Below are 22,780 nucleotides of genomic sequence, written 5' to 3' on the forward strand. Positions count from 1 at the left end.
AAAATGTAGTAGTACAACTAAGTATTTTAAAAAGCACACAAAAAATTAAAATTAAAAAAAGTTCTTAAAGTACAGAAAAATTCACTGGTACAGATAAACATACTAGGGATACATAAGATTTAAAATATTTTTAAATTCATAAATGATGGAATTGAACTAGTTAAGTTTATTAGGAAATAGTATATTTTTTCATTTTTATAATTATTTAAAATCATAATGTACTCTCCATTTAAAAAATCATTAGAGATAAGTAATATGGTTCAGAAAAGCCAACACATTTTTTTAAATCTTAAACTCCTAATTATGCCACAATGCTCATTTGTACATAGCACTTACTTTTGCATGTATGATGTGTAAATATAAAATGTATGTGATGCTCAATTTTTAGGTGAAAGAAAATATATAATCACAATTTTACTATTGTGCTTAAATTACACAATAAATTATAGAAATCAACATGTAGCAAGAATCTTTAAATGTTAGTTATTTGTACTAATATTATTTACCATTTATAATATTAAGGTCTAGTTAGTTTCAGAAGCCATTCTGATTTGTGATGCAATATACCAAAAATTTGTTAACTATTTTGTGTTACGTCTTTTTCACTATGTAGGGATGATACACAAAATAAATTATCTATGTTCTCTGAATTTGTAACTTAAATTTTACTTTTCTATTCAAAGTTAGAAACCTCTCCAAAACTTTAATCAAAATGGAAAATTTAGTAGAAATGTATAAAACCATATAAATGCAATCATATTGATTATATGAATAATTATTTAACATATTTCAAGATTCTCCACTAACAAGACCATTTTCTATTTTACAAAAGAAGATCCTTAAGCTACAAAGTCTCAGCGTTGAAATGAGGTTGACCTAGTTTCTAAATCTTTGGAATCTTATTTTTCAATCATTTTAGGGTAAGAAATAAGTGTAAATTTTTCACTTGGAAAACTGAACAGAGTGGTGAGTATGGAGAGGAGACATTGTGTTTTAATAAAACCAATTTGTCATTAAGGATTGGATAGTTATTAATTTTTATTTAGGAGACCATGAACAGACTACAAAACTGGATAAAAAATCATGTAACTAATCATTGCATAAAGACTCAAAAATTTGTATATGGGCTTTCTTTCTTCCTAGAAATGGAACAAATTCAGGAAACCATAGCATTTATGCAGATAACAGCAGATGCACCCGCAATGCTTGGCGTAACAGGTCTTACAGTTATGGTATGCTGTAAAATGTCAGGATTATATGAAAAATGTGGGATTTTTATATTCTCTTTAGGGATTCTTCTAATTGGCATAATAAAAGTCACCATATGGGAAGAGTTACCATTGGTATAGTTCACAGATACTTTTAACACTTTAGAACTGTCTGCCCTTAATTTAATTGTTTTTAATTTTTATTTTCTGACAGCTTCAAATTAACTTTTTAAATTGTTTTTGATTGTACAGTTAATATTAATATCCACTCAATTTATGCACTTTCTCGGGACCTTTTTTTTCTGATATATTATGTTCTCTAGAATACAAGTGATTTTCTTTTGTTTTGTTTTGTTTCTAATTGGTATTTTCATTTCAAAAGTTAATTTTATCATTGATAATTTGATTGTAAGTTGTAACATGAAAAATGATAACATTAATATTTTCTTACTCATGATAAAATATTACATTAAATATTTGTTTTGCACTCAACATAAGAAATCACTTATTTATATTATAATGCCTTCTAATATGAGATTAATTAGGAAAGAAGCAACTTTTTGAGAAATGGCAGCCAAAATTAATGACTTTCTTCAGACTATGGACAGTGGCATATATTCTTCCACTGTGAATTTCATTAGTGCATTGAATGATTTTATAAATTTACAAAAAAAACAGAAAAAAAACAGAAGAAAATGAATTGCTTTAATAAATAACAACAGTCCGTCATCCCTGTGATTTCAGGTCATTGTATTTTACTAAAGTTCACTAGAAATATTAATATCAGTGCCTAGATTCTGTTTGAAATAAACATAGATGGGTTCTGATGGTTGTATTTAATGCAGTGTTTTACTGCTAATTTCATGGCTATTCAAAATGCCAACACACTCATCATACCCATCTATGTTTTATATTTGCCTTTCCAGGTCCATTCTCCCTATTCTCCTCCTTGTTCTCTGCCCAGAAATTTGATCTGAACGGCTACATCCTTGCTACACAAATTGTGACATTGCATTAGAAGCACTGGCGTCACCTGGGAGCTTGTTAGAAAAGCAGAATATAGAGCACCACTGAGAACTATTGAATTAGAATCTGCAGTTTAACAAGATCCCCAGGTGATTCTTCTTAACATTTAAGCTTTTGAAGCACTAGACTCTATCAACAGTCTCCCTCAACCTCTGGGGGATTCCAGCAGGCGGATGAAAGGAGGGAGGAAAGTAAGATCAGAATTTTTATTCCACAGGATTCCTCACCATTGCAATTATTGGCGTTTGCTGGGACTCTTAATTAAAGGGCATTTGTCTTTTAATGCGAGGCTACAATAGGTGACTTTGTCCAACATCTCACTCTCTTTATCCCAACAAGTTGGGAATCATAACAGCCCAGCTGCTGCTACCATAGGTTACTGCATGGTTCCTTGTGGTTTCTTTACATTCACTCATTTGGAAATAATCCTCTGTAAGTAAAACTTCCTCAAATTAGGCAACATTCTATTGTTTCTAAATGTACTCTGATGAATATACCACTGGTACATGGAAATTATTAGAGATTTAATTGAAATCTACATCTCAGATACTGTATTAAACAACATCTCTTAATTTGTTTATGACCACCATTATACTTCAAAGGATAGTATCTAGGTAGAATTATTGTTGGCTGTTGCTCATCATCCTACCATTGGTTGCTCACTTTTTTCTTAGAAAATGTTTTGAAAATCTAGACAACACAACTGTGCTGTTTTCTAGCAATTATGTCTGTAAGAAACATAGAGATTCAGAAAGATAGAGTAGATAAACAAAATTTAAATGAGTTGGCTGTATTGAAATTGAAAAGTAATTCAATTAAAAGTAAAACTGGCAAGAAAAAATAAGGAGTTAATAGAAATCTGAGATGAACTGAATGTTACTTTACTTTTATATAACTTATACATGAGAGCAATATGAATAGTGTTAAATCAAACTGTATATACTCGTATCCAATATTCCATATCAATATTGCATTAAACTATGTATTTTTCCTAAGGAAATGAGCTACCTAAGACATTTAAAACTCTCTGCTAATCTTTTTTAAATAAATTTGTTCACATTTATCTTTACCTTACAGGATTTTTATATAACCAGAGTATATTTTCTTCTTGCAAATGATCCAGAAAGGGGCAGTATCATTTACTGGCTGTGCATCTAAAGCATTAGGTACTCTATGTGTACTATCTCACTGAAATCACAAAATATCCATGCAAAATTATTGCCACTTTTAAAATGTGGAAACGGAGAAGAGCTAAATTAATTACCCAAGGTTTTCTATATGTTAATAAAATACGGTCATTCATTTGACTCTAGAACTTCAATACTATCATCTATACCACCTGACTAGAGACTATCATCTATACCACCTGACTGGAGATAACATAATTCCATATATTCAGTCAGAACTCTCTCAAGTATGTATCTTAGAAAACCGTAAATAGATCCAATTAGTGTAACCTATCCTAATTTATTAATTTTGATATAAAATTTTAAGTAATCAACAATATTTGACCCTAAATATATTTACCTTCATAACACACAAAAGCTTTATTAGCTGGATTTAATATTGAATGAAGACATCAACTACCTGATGATAGTGCCAAGTATAACCCCATGGCCTGAAGCCTCATCATACTTTATTTTAAAGGTGTGAACAGATGAATTTAAAAGGTGTAGCAAAACCAACTGCTATGTGAAATTCAAATAATCATCTAGTCCTTTTAGTAAAATATCTTTGCCTGCATGCCTTTCTAAAGGGAAAGTTCAGAAGAGTTGATGAGACTTTTTTTTCCCCCTTAATATAAGCCTCCTCAATAAAAAATTTCTAACATCTCTGGGCTCCGGATAAAATTAATCTATAAATTTCTGTCACTTTAGTTTCATTTGCTATTATGAGAAAATACCATTGGAAGAATAATTTAAATAAAGAAAGATCAAGCATCAACAGCAAAAAGCAATAGTCCATGCTTTAGAATACAAATGATGTAATTGTGAAGAGAAAAATATCCTATGCAATGCACCCTAAACCTAACACCATGCTGTTCTGCCACATATGAAGGTTCTGCTCTTCCTAAAATTGTAAAGATTAGTTGTGTGGTTTCACTCTGTGCAAAGCAGAGTAGCCATATGCTCTAGAAAACTACATGCAAGGAAAGCAGCTTGTTGCAAAAGTGGGTGAAAATGCCCTGAAATAATTCTGAACAAGATAAAAATGTCTCTACATAGGACCATTTCTTCATATTCCAAAAGGCAGAGGAGTCTGCTTTGGCATCAGCTTTGAGCACAAATAGAAAGTCTAGCCCCTTCAAAATATTTTAACAAAGAAAAAGATTTAAAAGTCACATATGTCACATTCACTGTGACGATCTCATTCACAGGTAAAATAAGCTCTGGTAACCATTTGGGGAAATCAGCTACACACAAAACGGTTTCATCTCTGATCTTTAAAGTTAAGCTTTCTCTTTTGATCAATTCAGTACATATTATTATCTTTCCTTATTTGCTCATTCTATTAAAAATGAGATATAATGTGTTAATATAATAATAAGCTAACAAGATATCTGATTAATGGTTACAGGTGAACAAAACAAACTGGTTGAAAATCTGAAAAAAAAATATATGTTTCCTTAAAGACCTACTCAAAGGAAATAAGAACATAGACATCAGAAATTCTTAAAATCTTTACACAGGACTAACTCAAAAGCATGGCTTGAAGGGTAGCATTGGATAAAAATGTTAAAATGGTTACTTGCAGATTTGCCATTTGTGAATAAAATAAATTTTCATTGTTTAATATTGTCATTCAAGTCCTCAGGCAATCTGAGTACTTTTATCTAATACATTTTAAATGTGCATAAACCCGTTAATAAGTAAATTCTAACATTTTATTTTTTCTCTTCTTTCTTCTTAAAAACAACTTATTTAACAAAACATAAAAGAATTAGAAATATAAAAATGTATTTACTGTTATGAATGACATTGCTTTGACAATTTCAAAAATGTGATGAAATAAAGTAATGGATAGAAAATAAGGATGCTATTCAATAAATACGTATTTAAATGATAAATTGGTACATTTCTGAACATGAATTATTAAATAGCTCCAGTTATAAAGATTGAACACAACTTTCCATTAAATAACATAATTAGGGAAAAGTCAAGAGAACAATGGAAAAAGTAAACAAAAAGTATGGCAGGATATTGATAAAGCATACAATGATCAACATTTGTATGTAATTCTCCACCCAAAATGTTGACATTCCCCTATTTTTTGTATTCATTTTACCAATGTCAAAGTTCTGACATCCAAAATAAATAAATAAAATAAATGAAATTAAGTAATTCTATAAGAATTATACATAACCAGATAACTTTTTAAAAGTTATAAATTCTGCAGTCTATTATTAGTTATGCTTTAAAGATGCTATTAAAATAAATACATTAGTTAATCTCATAAATAAAGACCTGGGAATTCAAGCAGACAAATGTAATTTCACCATACATATATAATAAGAAAACAATGCTTAAAGATTAACTCCTGAGAATTTTTGATTTGGCAATCAACTTTTGCATAGTTTTCTTTTTTCTCTTCATTTTCTTTTCTTCCTCTTTTTTTTCATTTTTTCATTTTTTTTTTTTTTTACTCTTTTGCCTCCATCTATCAACATTTCAGGGATTTGAAACATGGTAAGTAAAGAGAAACTAAACCCTGATGTATTTTTCTCTTTGTTATTTGATACACTGAAAAATAACAACCATTTTAAAGTATAGAATTTCGAGTAAAATTTAAAATTTAGAGCTAAAATTTGACTTGGTGTTGATTTTCTTATTCATCTATTCCTTTATTGATCTTTCCAGTAAAATCATAATGAATGTCAATAGCTCAGCCATTCTTAAAAGTTGCCAAAACTAATCAGTGTCATTAATATTGATTCAGAAAATCCATCTGCCTTAAAATATCCCCTCCACTCATAAATTTCCCACCATTTGAGTCACTCATATGGAATTAAAGTTTAGCTTTTACTATATTATCCGAGATAGCTTGTCAACCTTGTGATTATCCTAGTGGAGAACAAAATCCTATGAGGATTAGACAGTATTGGGACTGTGTGATAAATGTTGTTCTCTCTCCATGATGATCATCTTCATCTAAGTTCTGGCTACTCAGTGTATGAGCAAACCTAGAGATCTGTTAGAAATGCGAAATCTCAGATCCAACTCCAATTCCATCAAGTCACAATCTGCATTTGAACAAGACTACTAGATGATTCATGTCCACAATGAAATTTGAAAAGTGTACTGTAAGACCTATACTCCAAGAAACTATCAACTGTTACTTGCACTTCTGTATATCTTACTATTTGTCTGCTTGCTCCTATTCACTTGAAATTGCTTCTTCAAATACATGCTAAAGTGACTCCTTTAAAAATTACATTTGATAATATATGTTCCCTGCTAAAGTCCACCAATGGTTTAGATAAAAATAAAGCTCATTTTTAAGGCCTGAAAGCCAAATGGTGTTTTTCCTACCTATGTTTCCCACCTCATCTACCTTACTCTCCTCCTGGTGGATTGAGTACCAGAATCAGTAGATTTTCTTTTTCTCAAGTTAAACTCAAGCTCTTTTTAACTAGCTGTTTTCTTTTCCTGGGTGTGCTTTCTCCTCTGAGAAACTGCAAGGCATAGCTCCAAGAGCATCTCTGTCTGCTTTCTGTTATTTGGGTCTCAGTTTAAATTTTAACTCCCCAAAGAGGCCTTTAATTACCATCCAAACTAAGGCAGCAATCCATCTATCATATATCCTGTTTTGATTTTCTGCACAGCCCTTATTACCATCAGACAATTATTTACTTGTTTATTGTCTTTTTCTTCCTCACTTGAATATAAGTTCAAAAAAGCAGGGTCTACTAAGTTTTGTTCAATACTGTATACCCAGCAACTGGAAGACAGCTTGGCACTCAGTGGATATTTGTGAGAGAGAAAAAAAAATTAAAAGAAAATAAGATGGAACAGAAGAAAACTGAAAAGAAATAAAGAGAAAAAAGAAAAACAGAAAGAAAAAAATAAAAAGAAAGTGTAAAGAAAAATGAGTGAATAAATACATAGTAGAATGTGGTAGTGAAGAGAGTAAGAATAGCACTGTCATCTGTTAGAAATAACACTGCCTAAAACAACAGCTAGCACTGGACCTCCAAATAAAGAAGCTTTTCAATTTAAGGCATAGATGTGGGCATTGGGCCCAGAAAAAAAATGTACATGTGGCTGATTTCACATTTAATGAGATAAGTAGATTGTTAATCTCTAAATTCCTTGATGGTAGCATTGGCCACTTCTATGTTTGTTTTTACACTGGCTATAAATAATCATTAAAATAAGTACATGTCAGCTCAACACCAGTAGGGAATATAAAGTGATGGTAAATACATTAATTAATACATAATATTTCTCTATAGAATCATAGACTTTTAGGATTAAAATGGACAGTAGCAATCATATTATTAATACTTAATTGATTCTTTATTGATTTCTAAATACCCACTTTGTAGATTACAACCTATGCTTGAATGTCTGAAAATTCACTGCTTCCAGTAGCACACAATCTATATTTGAAAAAAAAAACTGAATGTTAAATCAGTCTTCTTCATAATAAACTGCTTTGCACTGTCTTATGGTTCCATACACTAAATTCTACAACCTATGCCAGAGGACAGATGTAATCTCTCTTACACAGAACAACGTATCAACCATTTGAAGCCAGTTTTATCTCATCCTTCCTCACATGCCATACTCATTCTGTGGTAATTCTTTCTCTTATAATTGACCTATAATTTTTCTCTGTAATCTAATCTCTACAACTTTTTCTTTGGGAATAAAGACTATGCAATATACTTTTGAATTCATCACATGCTCAGTGAAAGATAAGATGTACAATAAAACCCTGATAATTGATTACTTGCTGGGCATACATTAGTATCCATAAAAATATATTTACATGACTACTCATAAACTAACTCCCTCATTGTGATAATGCTTATTAAGATTTTAAAAACAACATGTTTTAGATTTAGAAATTTATACTTTATAAAATTCTTAATAGAATATTTGAAAACAGTTTTAGTTGCTTGCAAACACTTGAAAACATTTCAAATATATTTTATGCATAATAATATAGCCTATTAGTGATGGGCACATAATAGGCACCTAAAAACTGTTACTTTCACACATGCAGTTTTTGATGTAAAAGAGTGTTACACCAGTTCTTGAATCAAATTTGTGACATAGTAATGTTCTGACATAAACTGGTAATTTAATATGAATATTAAATCTGTATGATTGTTTGCTATTTTCTTATTTCTGTTGAGCCTTATAAATATTCAGATGAGTTTACTTGAAAACAATATAAATTATGGTAACAATAAAAAATTCCTGCTTCTTTGGATTAAAATTGCTCACCTAAAATAAACGTTTTATGCTGAATTAACCATTCTTACCTTAAACCTAAGAATAATAAATAATGTACTTGTTTAAAAACTGTTAAACTAGAGTTTCTTTTAAGCTCTAGTTTTGGAGGAGGAAAGTCTACATCATATTCAAGCTCAATTCAACATAATTTCATGTAACCTTATTAACCAAAGTAATATCCTACTGATATGATCATCAGCATTAAATGTACTGTGGCATCATTGACTATACTAGGTCAAAATAAACAGTAGTAATGTCTATAAAAACCTCATAACACACATATTTAATTCCATAAGGTGTTGTAGTTATCTAAGTTAAATTCCCATTGGGAAGTCAAATGAAAAATAATTAATAATTATTATATGTGTATATGAAAACGTTCCCAGAAGAATATATCCAAATTTTGTACTTAAAAACAGGAACTATCAAGACTGCTCTTTAACAGCTAATAGGACTTGTCCACATATTGAAAAAATAATAATAGAAATATAATTCTACTAAAGCCTTCAAGAAAAGCAATGCTAAAGCAAAATACGGTGGAGTAAAACACATCTTAATTATTATTTAACATAATAAAATATGACAAATAACTCCTTGAGAAAGGATACCCAATTGTGCTTATAATCTATGTTATTTCAACTTTAACATCACTTAATGAAAGGCCACATAATCAGACATTAAATGAATCCTGAATGAATCAATACTAGTCTACGACTATCAATACTAGTCTAAGACTGGGTTTATACACAGTCTCTGCCAGGCCATAATTTTCTCTACAAAATAATGATATTGTACTAGATAATCTGTAAATTCCCATCTAATTCTAAAATAGATAATTCTAGAAATCCAGGAAAATTTACTTATTATTTCTAAAATCATATCATTACATAGGTTCTTCTGTTTTCAAGTCAATGTTAGGTAAATTCTTAAGGCTATAATATTGAGCTTTAGGGTTTAGGGAGTATTGAAAGAGATATTGTAAGTTAAATATTAACTTAAATATGGCATGAACCCGGGAGGCGAAGCTTGCAGTGAGCCGAGATCGTGCCACTGCACTCCAGCTTGGGCGACAGAGCGAGACTCCCTCTCAAAAAAAAAAAAATAATAATAAATTATATCGAAAGAGATATAATAGCTAAGGCAGCAAATTATTCTGATGAATTTACAAATGCCACTAGATATATGTGATCTAATTTTAAACATCTGGATATTTTGTAAATAAAAAGCCAATTATTTTTAAGCTTATTTATATTAATGTATGTCTTCCTTCAAACAAAACAACTTATTTATTTTTGTTACAGACTAATATTTCTATTCAGCCTAAATACCCACTCAAACCATTTTGAATGGGTCTTAGTGACATAAATATAATTTACTAGTTTCAGACATTTATTCAGCTTTCTTTTCTTTTCTATTCTTTTCTTTTTTTTTTCTTTTTTATATGGAGCCTCTCTCTGTCGCTCAGCCTGGAGTGCAGTGGCGCGATCTCGGCTCACTGCAAGCTCTGCCTCCCGGGTTCACGCTATTCTTCTGCCTCAGCCTCCGGAGTAGCTGGGACTACAGGCGCCCGCCACCACGCCCGGCTAATTTTTTATATTTTTAGTAGAGACGGAGTTTCACCGTGTAAGCCAGGATGGTCTCAATCTACTGACCTCGTTATCCACTCGTCTCAGCCTCCCAAAGTGCTGGGATTACAGGCGTGGGCCACCGCGCCTGGCCTCATCTTTCAATAATTAGTTCAAATATTCTCTGAGCAGCCCTCTTTGACTCATATTTAGAGGTTGTCAGTCCCTCTACTGTAATTCAGTAACATTTCAAAAATACTGCTATGCAAGTGTTTCTCATAATAAATTTGTGATTCTTCTTTTTATTTAAAGTTACGTAGACTATAGCATAGATTGTATTGTTCATTCTCATATACCTGCTATCCAGTACAATGTGATGCACATCACAAGAACTAAAACATATTTTGTGAATAAAATGAAAATAACAAGCATCCTATGATGTAGGTGTTCTCAGCTACTGAGAAGTTGTGACTTTGGGAATTGAACTTATTGCTCAAGATCATAAAGCTAACAAGGGGCAAAGTATAGTCTCAGCCTAGTTCTTTGACCAAAACTCAAAGTTGATAGTAAGCAATGCTTTTTTATCTTTCCATTGGGAGAAAATACCTAAGAGTTTATGGCACTTCCAATCATTACTATGTTTAATGCTTATAATAGCCCTGATATAATATTATGATACTATAAAAACTACTTTGCAAATATAAAATTTTAGCTATAATTGTTCATTTGACCTGAACAAACTCTCACACATAGTAGTTTGCAAAGGTGGACTAAAATGCAGTCAAAAATATTAAGTTCTCATTTTGAGGACTATTGGACACTAATACAGCAAAGCGTGGTGTGGTGTTAATATGCATTTTTAAGAGCCCTAAACCAACATTATTTATTTTCTTCCTCTTTTGCTTCTTTTTATCTCAACGTCCAAAGAATCTTCAAGTGGAGGAGATTGGAAATAATTTTATGTTACTGAGAAAAAGTAGAAAATAAAAATTTTAAGATAATTTAAATTATTGATGTTTTAACTATAGTACAATAGGAAAATTAATTGGAATGGTACCCTATAAAGAACTGAAAATATCTTTGAGAAATATTTCAAGTTTTTCCAGATTATTCATTAATTTTACAGTTGTTATTTAAATAAAATAGTTATAGTGAGTTTATTTATCTATGTGTTAATTCACTTAACACAGATTAGTCTACACACAAGTACAAAATACTGTGTGTAATCCATGTTTTAATGTGTTCATAATAATATTGATGTCAATTTTTAATACATGCCCCAGTTTATGAAAACAGATAAACTGGGAACCATTAATGATCAAAAGACATTATAAAACTGAAAGTTTAACTGGAATGTGAATAAAAAAATTAAAAATATTAAATTATCACGTACTGCAAAATAGCATGAACTTGCAGACATCAAATGGACCTATGCTATAGTAATCTCTTATATTTATGTTTTACACTGTAATTAACTTCAACAAAATAATATTAATTAGAATATTTTTTCATAGGATATTTTTGACTTTATAGTTTGCTAATGGTTAATTATAAAATTATTTTGATTTTATAATCGTCCAAGGGCTAAAAGCAAGACCTTTATATCAGTTCCATTTTGTGAATTTTGAACTAGTAATACAATAAAAGCAATATATTATTATGGATTAATGAAAATGTTGTTGCCTTTATTAAAAAAACTGATATCATAACTGTGACAAAATGTAGTTATCTTTAATACTGAAATATGTAGAGATTTCATTATCTTGAAGAAGGTAATTTCAAGCCTTTAAGTAATTTAAGTGAATTTTCTAGCAAGTGAAATTATAAACACTTGTTCATTCGTTTGACAACTATTTTTTAAACAATATCTATTGGTCAGAAACTGTACTAAGTACTGAAAATGCAGCATGAATAAAACCCACCCACTCCTTATCCTCAGAGAGCTTAAATTTTACAGGAAAATTTATAGGGCTGATAATTACAAATGCAAGCTGCAATGGCAAGTTATAAGAGGAATATCTAACCTTCCTAGAGGTAACAATTTAAGCTAAATCTTGGAAAGGAAATTAGAATTATGTGGTTAAAAGGAACAAGGATTAGCTTCTCAGAGTATCTTTACGGAGAAAAGAATACAATGTTTGGCTAATTAAAATAAATTGTGTTTTGCAAAATAATAGAGTGATTGTGAGAGTTACATGAGATGAATTTGGAAATATGAAAAAGTCAGATCATGCAGTTTCCCGTGGATCATCACCAAGTCTCTGCTTTATTCTTAAGAGCACTGATAAATCACTGAAAGCTTTAAAAGAGTAGTATTATATGACTGGATTTTTATTTGTAAAAGTTCATTTTAACTATATTGTGGATAATAGATTAGAGGAATAAGATTGTTTTCTGAAATATCTAAAAAAATTAAGCAATTGGTTTTGGGTTGTTTACCAACTCATTGAAAAAGTAACTTAAAAGACTCACTCTCTGCATACACACTATAACTTCTTTGGTACTTTGATCAGAATTCATTTTACAAAATCTATCTTGTACCACTAGAATGGGTTTCTCTATGTCCTCGACTCTATTGCAATGTCCTGCAGGAAGGGGACATGCATCATTTATCTTTATTTCCTCTAGAACAGAATCTGGTACTGAGTAAGCATTTTAGGCATTGTGTCTGAGCCAAAATTATTATTTTAAAAATAATACTGGTTTGATGTCAGCAATTTCAAGTTTAGAAATTTGGACCTGCTGGTAATCAAGTCTTAGAAGATAGTTTCATAACTAAGAGCATAGCTATATTTTGAGAACTTTAGAAAACACTAAGCAATAGAATAATAGGTTTCCTCTACTCTTAACATTGATGAATATTTTTACCCATAATATTAAGATGGTGTCTAGAGTATAATAGATAAGTAGCAAACCAAAATCATTGAACTAGTAGTAAGTTATTGAAGAAGAAACAGAAGAACCAATTTGAATTAAAGTAGAAAGTTGATAAAAGTATAACAATTTAAGTCACTGTCAATAATGATGAATACATTAAAAATGTTTTCCATATAGTGTTTTACATCTAATTTAAAAAATAAATGAGGAATACATCTCCAAGGTACATGGCACCACTGAATGCATATTAAATTCAAAATCACTATTTTGTAAAGAATATGGGGAAAGGTAAAACAGGTATCAATCTCTCTAACAGCACTGGGAGCTTATGATAATAACGAGAAAGGTTGAGCACTGATTGGGAATCTACCCGGGAAGTACTCTTGATGCTTAATTAAAATTTACTTGAAGAAACTTAAACATTTTATACGGAACCACCTTAAAAGTATTTAACTTAATTTAATGGTTGACTATTACCTTTTCTATTTTCAGTCTGCATCATTGTTCCAAGTTATATAAAATTTTAATTTATAACCACAAAGTTTCTCACACCACTTGACAGCAAACTTTGGCTAAAGCAGAAACTGTATTATTAGTTGGTTTTACAAAAAACTTATGTCAGAAATTATCCTCCTTCTATATGTAATAAAATAATTTCTAGGTAGCCTACCAATATTAGCTCATGCAATTTTCCAAAGAGAATGAAAAAATAGTTTTTAACATTTTAATATAATTTTACCTATTTAAATTTTCTGGTAATAAGACAAAAACTGTTTACTTGATTGAGCAAATCACAAATTTTAACATGGTCCCTATATTCTTATAAATGGTAATATTTATAATAGGAAAGTGAATAGAGAATCAAGGTGATATTGATTTAATCTTTTTGAGAAGACTATTACAGGTTAAAAATTCATTTTAGAATGTGCCTCATTAAAGAGAATCAAAGTAAGTACTTTCAGTACAAATTCTAATGGAAACAAACTTCTGAGATATTTTTGTATGATTTTCAATTAATGTACGTAAAGATGTCTTGATTTCTATCCTTCTTGTGCTCTAAGTATTGAATGGCTTCCCATTACTTAAATCATGGTATGTATAAACCATGCCTAATCACACTACAAAAACCATAGCCAGTTTAGAGAAAATATTTTGATATCTTGGAAATGTAGTAGATATTTTATACTTGAAATATGTTCAATTAATTAATGTTCTTACTGATACATATATTGATATAAATAAAGACCTTTTATTCTTTTATACTACATTGAATTTTTTTCCCAAACTTCTCTATGACACTTGCCACCAAGTAACAGAAAAATGTGTTTTCTAGACTTCCTTATTTTGTAAAAGGTAGACTTATATTAATTGAGTAGAAAATTACCAATGTATGATGTGGTTTTATGCCATTTTTCTCTAAAAATAAATTAGACATTTAAAGAATACTTAAATTTTGGAGCCATGAAATCAATGAATAGCTGTTACCTTTTCAAAATGAGAAATCTTTCAATGCAATCATATGGGTCGGGCAAAGAATAAGCTATGTAAACCGATCACCAGACATAATGTTTCTATGTTTCCCAATCAAACTGTACATATTCTTAAGTACTAACTAACATTTGCATAACATAAAAATATCATGCAAATGCTAAAAATTACTACATGGGATAAATCATCTATGTGTAAATATACGCACTTATTAATCAAAACTGGCTACTTTATTTTCCTGTTTTGTGAACATCATCATAACTGGTATGGAATAAATAATAGGAATTTGGCACTTGTTTTTACTGTCCTGTTTATAAATGATTTCTGTTCTACTTTTACCCCCTCCCCCTCCAACATTTGCATTGCACTTTGACTTATTTTTAAATTTCAATTTCTATGATTTCAAATTATTCCAGTTTTGGCTGTTACTATCCATATTTTTCAGCTACTTTGAACTTTTTCTTTTGCTTTTTACATCTTGGCTCTCTTTCAGCTCATTCTCTAATTAGAATCATTACCAAAATATAGCTTTGGCTGTAACTAAATGGGCACAAGTAAAATAACATCCAATACCTCTATGAGTAACAACTGCAAGCTCTTTAGTTCTTTCTATCTGTTCAGCATGTCTTGGTCTTCTCCTGGTACTTTGTGTATCTGCTTGATGAGGAGAGAGCCCGTCCTTGGAAGTGTTGGGATCCAGACCTGAATTTCTGAGACTCGTAACTTGCACTCGCTGTTCCTCGGAAAGTCTATGGATGGTGACAGCTGTAACACTGGATACAGTAACATCTGCAGGTGTGCTAGCAACAGCAATAGCACCAGTAGTAGTCCTGTTATGCTCCTCTAACTCACCAGTGGAGGTAGTGTGGGTCAATGTAGAAGAACCTGTGGGACACAGTAGCACTAGATGCTAACTTTTTCTTTTTAAATTTTGTTTATTTTTTCTGATAAGTTTAATCGATCATATTCTCTTCTATTACCTTAAGGATAATCAACATGAAGAGGCAAAACACAAACACGCGAGTAAATTTTGAAGCGCACTAGATCTGTCGGTTTGTTTCTATCAACCATCCTATGGATAGATATACACACAAAATATACCACATTTTAACTGTAATACATTGAAGAGAGCAGGTAAAAGAGTAAACCCTTTATGTGGCCCTGAATCAATCTTTTAAAAAAATCTACAGATGAATTTTAGCAACGAATGCCTGGCAAGCGTCAGGTTTTGATGGAATGGGTAACTATGTAACCACACTTTTCTCAAAAGTATGCTTTGAATAGTCTGCCATAGCTCTTCATAGTTTCTGGGAAAAATATCAAAATTTTCTATTTTAAGACAAGCAAGTGAAGAAAAGAGAATTTAAAATCAAAGCCAAAATGAAAACAAATGATGCAAAAAAGAGACACTAAAATAACCACTATATGAAAATGTCTTTCTTAACCTCATTTGTTATGAGCTAAGTACCTTAGAATTTATCGAGTTTTTAAAAATTAATTAATACTTTTTACTATTTTAAAGTAATATTTTAGTTTAACCAATTCTGAACTAATCAAAATTAAGCAAATTATGAAATTGGAAAGTGGTTGAAACTTAACTCTTAGTATACAGCACAGAACTTTAATTCACACAACGCTAGTTTTAACTATTGGTTGGGAATTTCTAAATATCTCATAAGCATTTCATAGTGTGTATATGTGCACATGTGTGTGTGTATAATATTACCACATTTTTATTCTAATTAAATATTTTTTAATAATTTAAAAGTATGTATTCAAAATGTCAAATTAGAGTTTGCTTTTTCATTTTACTTAATTTTTTTTAAAGGAGGTTGTTCTTGGTAGTTCATAATACTTATACAATGAAAAAAGTAACTTTATAATAGAAGCATGAAATTGAATGGGGGTATGTTTAAAAGGATCTTGACAGCTAAAATCCTTAACAGCAACAAAAAAAAAATATTGAATTTTGGAGCTGCAGCTACTCATTAGGAATCATAGTCAGATCCCGGTTGGAAAACTTCTGAATATTTTCTAAAGCCAATGAGTGGTATATGTTTTTATACACTTCTCAACATTTCAAAATTCTGTTGGCAATGTTTACTTAGATATTTTAGATAAAAATGCTAGGGATATTTTAACCATTCTGAAAGAAAAAAAAGCAATGTCAATATGGTTTGAGAATACTCTGCCTTTTTTATTTTCCTCTTGTGCTGTAGGCAGGTGATTAGTAGGACTAATAATTCTGCTTTCTGCCTTAAATTCAAAAAGGAAGAAAGTAAGTCAAACCTGGAGCCCCTCACTCATAGGCAAACAGAAAAGCCAATTTCTGCCCCTAATTCTTCCAGATTGAGTTATCATATCTGAATTTGATGTAGAAATTCAGAAGTATTAAATGATTTTTGTATTTTGAAAGAGCCAAAAGTAAATGAGGTGTGATGATTATCAAATTATTTTAAATATTTTAATGTTTTTAAGCATGAATCAGATAGCTTCTATTGAATATTTATCCAAGTTGTTTTGTGACCTATTTCGTAGATCAGAATCTACTAAGTTCACATTGGTTATATAAATCAGGTTGCAATATTTAGTCAGCTAATATTTGATAATAATTTTTTAATCACGTGGTTAAGCAATAGCGCTTGCACTACTACAATACAGTAATTGAATTCATGGTAACTGTACATCACAAATGTACAGTTTCATACATACATCATGATGAGCTCATGTGCTCATTACTATGAAACCTGATCCATATGATTATTCTCCTAGAGAGTTTAATTAAGCCTTTTTTATTTTTGAGAGGAATATGAAGTCAGAGTAAAAACTAATGCTTTAATATTTTTATAACCTCATCATAATTTTCAGACTTTCAGGTTTAATTTTAATAAAAGAAACTATTAACTATAAACATATGTTGGTAATTATAAGCTAAATTTATGAGAAATAATGGAATTTATACTATGTCACATGTCTGAGCACACCTACCTTTACCAAAGGGATGGATTAAATTATCATATTCCATCAGAGTCATTATGATCAATCTCAAATAATCCCTTGAATTTGAGTCAGTATATCTGAGATAATCCTTATGAACAGGCTTAGGGGGCTTAGGCTGCTTCTCTAATCACTCAAGACCTGCAGACCAAATCCAAACATTCACTTTCTTGAAGACCTCCGGGGAGAAACACAGTTCCAGACCAAATTTTGGAGTTAGAACTGGTCTTTGGTAATGTCTAGACCCAGGACTTTCTAGCAGTCCCAATCTTAAAATATTTAGCATAAGAGCTATACTTCCCACCAACAGTGATGATGATTCAGTACTCTTCCCTTAACCTAAATTTGGGACAGTGTTTAAGGTTGAAACAAAGCATTAAACCCCAGAATTTATTTAATAATGATAATCTAACCAGATATGTATTCCAGCCAGGTATTTTACTAACCAATTCTTATGTTTTACTTATATATTGTGTTCATATTCTTTCCACACCATACTGGGATGCAAGCTCCCTGAAGGCTAAAATTTTTGTATATTGATTTCACTGCTGAATCCCTAGCCCCTAGAACATTGCCTGGCACATAGTAGATGCTCCAGAAACATTCATGAGAAGAAATAATAAAGAATGAATTCAATAGGACTAAAATCATATTAGCAATAATAAAAATACACATTTCACAAATGGAATATGATTATAATTTTTACCATGCAAAAGTCGCATTTCAAACAGTGACATGAATGAAGAGCAATTTCAAAGCAGGGGGAACATAAAATTTTGGTTTTAACTTCCAAAAACATCACTTTGAAAAAGTGTGGAATCTGAAGATTAAGTTGCATAAGTAATAATTACTTCAAAATTTTTGTTATTATTTCCAAAACAAAAGTTTAATCTGTTAGTATAAAATAGATTTACTTAGAATATTCAAAGTTGTGTAGAATTAAAAAAGGATATATCTCATGCTTACAGAAAGTATAAATGCATCTAAACTTAGTTAGATATGTTTGATACATATAGTGGAACTATAAAGAAATAACACTGATCTCCTTTTTAAGGTAATAAAGTCATCCATTACCATACAGTTATGTCATATATTGCATTTACCATTTTATTTTAATATTAACGGTTTGAAATACTGATATTGGTAATATTTTAAATTGGCAGTGTATGAAACACAGATTTTTAAATTGTCAAAATTCACTACTTAACAGTTTAAAAATACTCAAAATTTTTGAATACACAACTATTTTATTAAGTAATTGCCAATGCTGGAAAAAGTCTTAGAATTATGTATAGCAATAATTCAATATTAAATGTACACATAGCTATCCAATGTTAAAAGGATATTTTACTTTCATTTTTGAAAAAAATTAAGTATGCTACACAATTATGTAAGCACTGTCTGATAGCACAGTTAAATGTATATATTACAAGACATAAAACTCAAAGAAAGAAAATGTACATTCAGAAAACTCTTTCTTCATTTGATATCAAATGATATATACAAGGTGTAGCTTATCACAATTAGATTATCCTGTCATTAAGTTACTTGAGAAAAATTTAAAAATAAGATGTTCGCAATATGAAAACTTATCTGAAATATAATTTTAATAATGCTGTTTAACAAAACATTCCTAAACTAACAAAAATAAAATAAAAATGATTTACATATATAAACATGCTTCACTAAGTCATAACTATATGTCATCTATGAAATTATGATAATGGAAAATCACGTTACACATATAAGTTGGAAATTTTATTTAATAGTAATGGTACAATGTTAAATTTGAAATTTTATTATGTGTTTTCAAAAATTTTTTGAAAGTTATTAATTTTAACAAAATAGGTACCAAATAATACCTCATGATAGAATTTGAACTTCATTTTGATTAAATTTTTTGTCTTATAATTTTAAAATTTTATGTTAAGTTTCTTTGTAAGTATTCTCTAACTCATTACCAAAATAAAAAACAGAATATATTGCTAGAGATATGTGTGGATGACCCAAAATATATAAGAACACGTAAAAATAACTACATATTCAAAGAAGTTTTTAGGTACTTATGTTTAGCACATTATGTTATGTAAATTAGTTTAATATATTCTGTTCCTTCCTTTAATTTTAGTGTTTCATATGAAACATGTTAGTGGAAATTTAACAAAATAATAATTTTGTGACATTGTGATATGTAATAAAGTAAAATGTCATAAATGTTTAACATTAAAACATCCAAAATAAAAATTATGTATACACAAATAGCACCAACATAAAGTCTAAATACTATGACTAATTCTATTCAAGCCATCATTTGGAGAGTCATTATCATATGTAATTTAATGTTTTTTTTTCTCCTTTTCTTTAATATGACTTCTGTGAAACTTATAGGAAAACATACCAATAAATGAGGACACTTGCAAACTAATTGAATATGAGGGTATGAAGTGAAACAAAGCTCTAATTTGTTACATTTTTAAAAATTTACAGTTTTCATTAAGCATATGCTAGTTGCGAAAATAATTGAAATATTTTGCGTTATAAAAGGTATTAATTTCAGTATTTTAAAATCTGGCTACCCTAGTATTCAGCACTTTAAACTGGTAGATGGGTGCAAACTATTAATATGCAATTTAGAAAAGTGATGGATTAACTGAAAGTAGCCCTTAAAACTGTAGGAGAAATAGAAATGTTTTACCTTTGATTAATTATTATTAAGTATAAAATTATCTTTCTGACTACGAGAATTTTAAGTAAATCCTGGAAAAGAACTAGTTTATAATTTTTTAAAAATGTATATGTATATTGATCTTATAAAATTTGATTTCAAATTAAAATGCTGTATTTACATTGAAACTTCATAAAATTAAAATCTTAAAATATATTACTCAATAATACAATATAGCCTTGATTATAAGAGGCATATCTAAGAAAAAAACTGCAGCAATTAAACTATGAAATGACAATGCAAAATTGGCTATCATTTGTGCCCAGATTTCTGAGAGGTTAAAGTAAAAAGAAGTTCATCTTAGTGATGTAAGAAAAAATTCAGTAATTCATGTAACAGATTTTCTAAGATTAAGAATAAATAAATAGGTATACTAATTTAAAAATATAATTGAGTTTAAATACATATCACCTTTCTGAATTTACTGACATATTGATATATGTTTATTTTATGTTATATATTTTATTAAAGTTTATAAGCATTAAATAGGAAACCAGTATTAAATTTTGCATTTGGATTTGTTGTCATTTATCATGTACAAGTGGCCTTGATGAAATAATATGCAAAATCAATGAATAAATAAATAATATATTTGCAATTCAATCTGAAACTGATGATAGTAAGATTTGTCAGTAAATGTAGTGGTACATCTACTAAAATCACTTTGTGACTAAATTAATAATTGTAAAACAAATATTAACAAATTATACACTATTCCACAATGTTTATATGCAAGATAAGGATCTCAAATTATGAATTGCTAGAAATTTTAATAAACACACATGCCAAGCAACCATAAATACCTTTGTATATGAAATATGGAAATATCAAAACTTTTAGAAAGCCTTAGGGCGACTACAGTTTTGGTCAACCATGACAAAACAATACATACACATAAATGTATGAATTTTATATTAAATATTGCAGTTTTGCCCTAAGAAGGAGAATGGATAGACATCTCATTTCTTAGTACAAAAAATATAATAAGAGTGTGCTAGAGAAAAGCTATTTTAAATGGAGAGTTTAAGAATCTTGAAAATAGTATCTCTCTCTCAAAAGATCATTTCTTGCTTCACCCAGTTGATTAGGACAAATTTGTAGAATTAAAGTTCAGAGTAGTATCACTTTAATTTTTTATGCATTTTGGAAGCTTCTCCGACGTGTAGCTGTGCATCATAGGTGTCATTTTTAAATTTAGATATGCAAATCCACAAAAACACACACCACTTGCAGAAATACATTTCACACAATACAAACTGAATTCTTTTTAAGTAACTAATAGTCTTATAAAGTCACAAAACTGACAACAAATGTTGAAGACCTAGGTTTTAAAAGAAGAATCATGGCATCACTGTTACATTTCACAATAAGAAGAGAAAAGAATAGGATGCCCCTCTACATCTTTGTACAACCATCAACCAGAATCCTGAATTTTTAGATCTTTTTGTTGAGACACCTGTCATCTCTTAGCTAGAGTAAAAGAATTTGTCATTCTGGGATTCCCCTAAACAAACAAAATGAAACTTCACACACACTTGTTTCATTCATTTCCACATAAAATCTTGTGGAACAGCTGGCAGCTCTCATGGAAGAATATTTTATTTCAAGATATCATGTCAGAAGCACCTCATTTTCATAGCCTTGTTTTCTCTGACAATCCTTGCCTTATTAATATCATTTGAAAGCAGAGAGCATGTCTTACACAGGCTTATCCTCTGTTTCTGACTGAATATTTGATAAATATGTGAGGAGAGAATAAATTAGTAAAAATGTCTAACTGTATTACCTTCTTTCTGAATAATATATAAGTTTTGTATTTAATTAATATTTATTGATGGTAAAATTTATTTTTCAGGATATAAACATAAGCAAAGAATTGGATCTGTTCAGATACACCCAAATAATGCAAAACACACTTATAACATACTTTTATTTTATATTTCATGTGCTAGAATAGAGGTATGAAAAAGAGGAAGAAACATCCGACACATAGAAATTACTTCTTCATTTATGTTTTCTCAAATGAGAGTATCATTTCCCCTGTCTGTTTCTTCTATCTCCCAATATTCTTTCCAAAAACACAAAACCTGTATTTTATAATGATAGTATTTATTTTGACAGAGAAAGGAGAAAAGTAAAGAAAATTTGTGGGTGGGGTTCCTTTTTATACCAATAACTATTGAAAGAAAAAATAAGAGCAGTCTTTATCCTAACCTACTCATCATATCCCTGGGTCACAGCTACCTTCACTATCTGAATGTACCTCTGTTTATCCTTTGTTTTCTTCCAAAATGACTGGCCTTTAAGTTTGGGGCCTATGGAAGTGTCATCATTTTTCATTAATTGTAGATGTTCTTTAATGCCTAAAATATACATAAGGCTGCTTTTATATATGTGATATGATTTAATGGGAACCAAGAAACTATGCTTATC

The 22,780-nt window shown here is 29.9% G+C and overlaps 1 protein-coding gene across 3 annotated transcripts in view; it reads right to left on the reverse strand.

The window, feature by feature from the left end:
• Positions 1-22,780, reverse strand: part of CSMD3 (CUB and Sushi multiple domains 3) — a 1,218,611-nt gene that overhangs the window by 750,037 nt on the left and 445,794 nt on the right. Inside the window, exon 7 of one of the 3 annotated variants that reach the window (XM_055287086.2) lies at positions 15,199-15,510. The exons of the other annotated variants lie outside the window; for them this stretch is intronic. Coding sequence (XP_055143061.1) covers positions 15,199-15,510 — 312 coding nt within the window. The remainder of the gene's footprint in view (positions 1-15,198; positions 15,511-22,780) is intronic. 3 annotated transcript variants of the gene reach the window in all.

The sequence above is a fragment of the Symphalangus syndactylus genome, chromosome 7, assembly GCF_028878055.3.
Source record: "Symphalangus syndactylus isolate Jambi chromosome 7, NHGRI_mSymSyn1-v2.1_pri, whole genome shotgun sequence".
NCBI classification, from domain to species: domain Eukaryota; kingdom Metazoa; phylum Chordata; class Mammalia; order Primates; family Hylobatidae; genus Symphalangus; species Symphalangus syndactylus.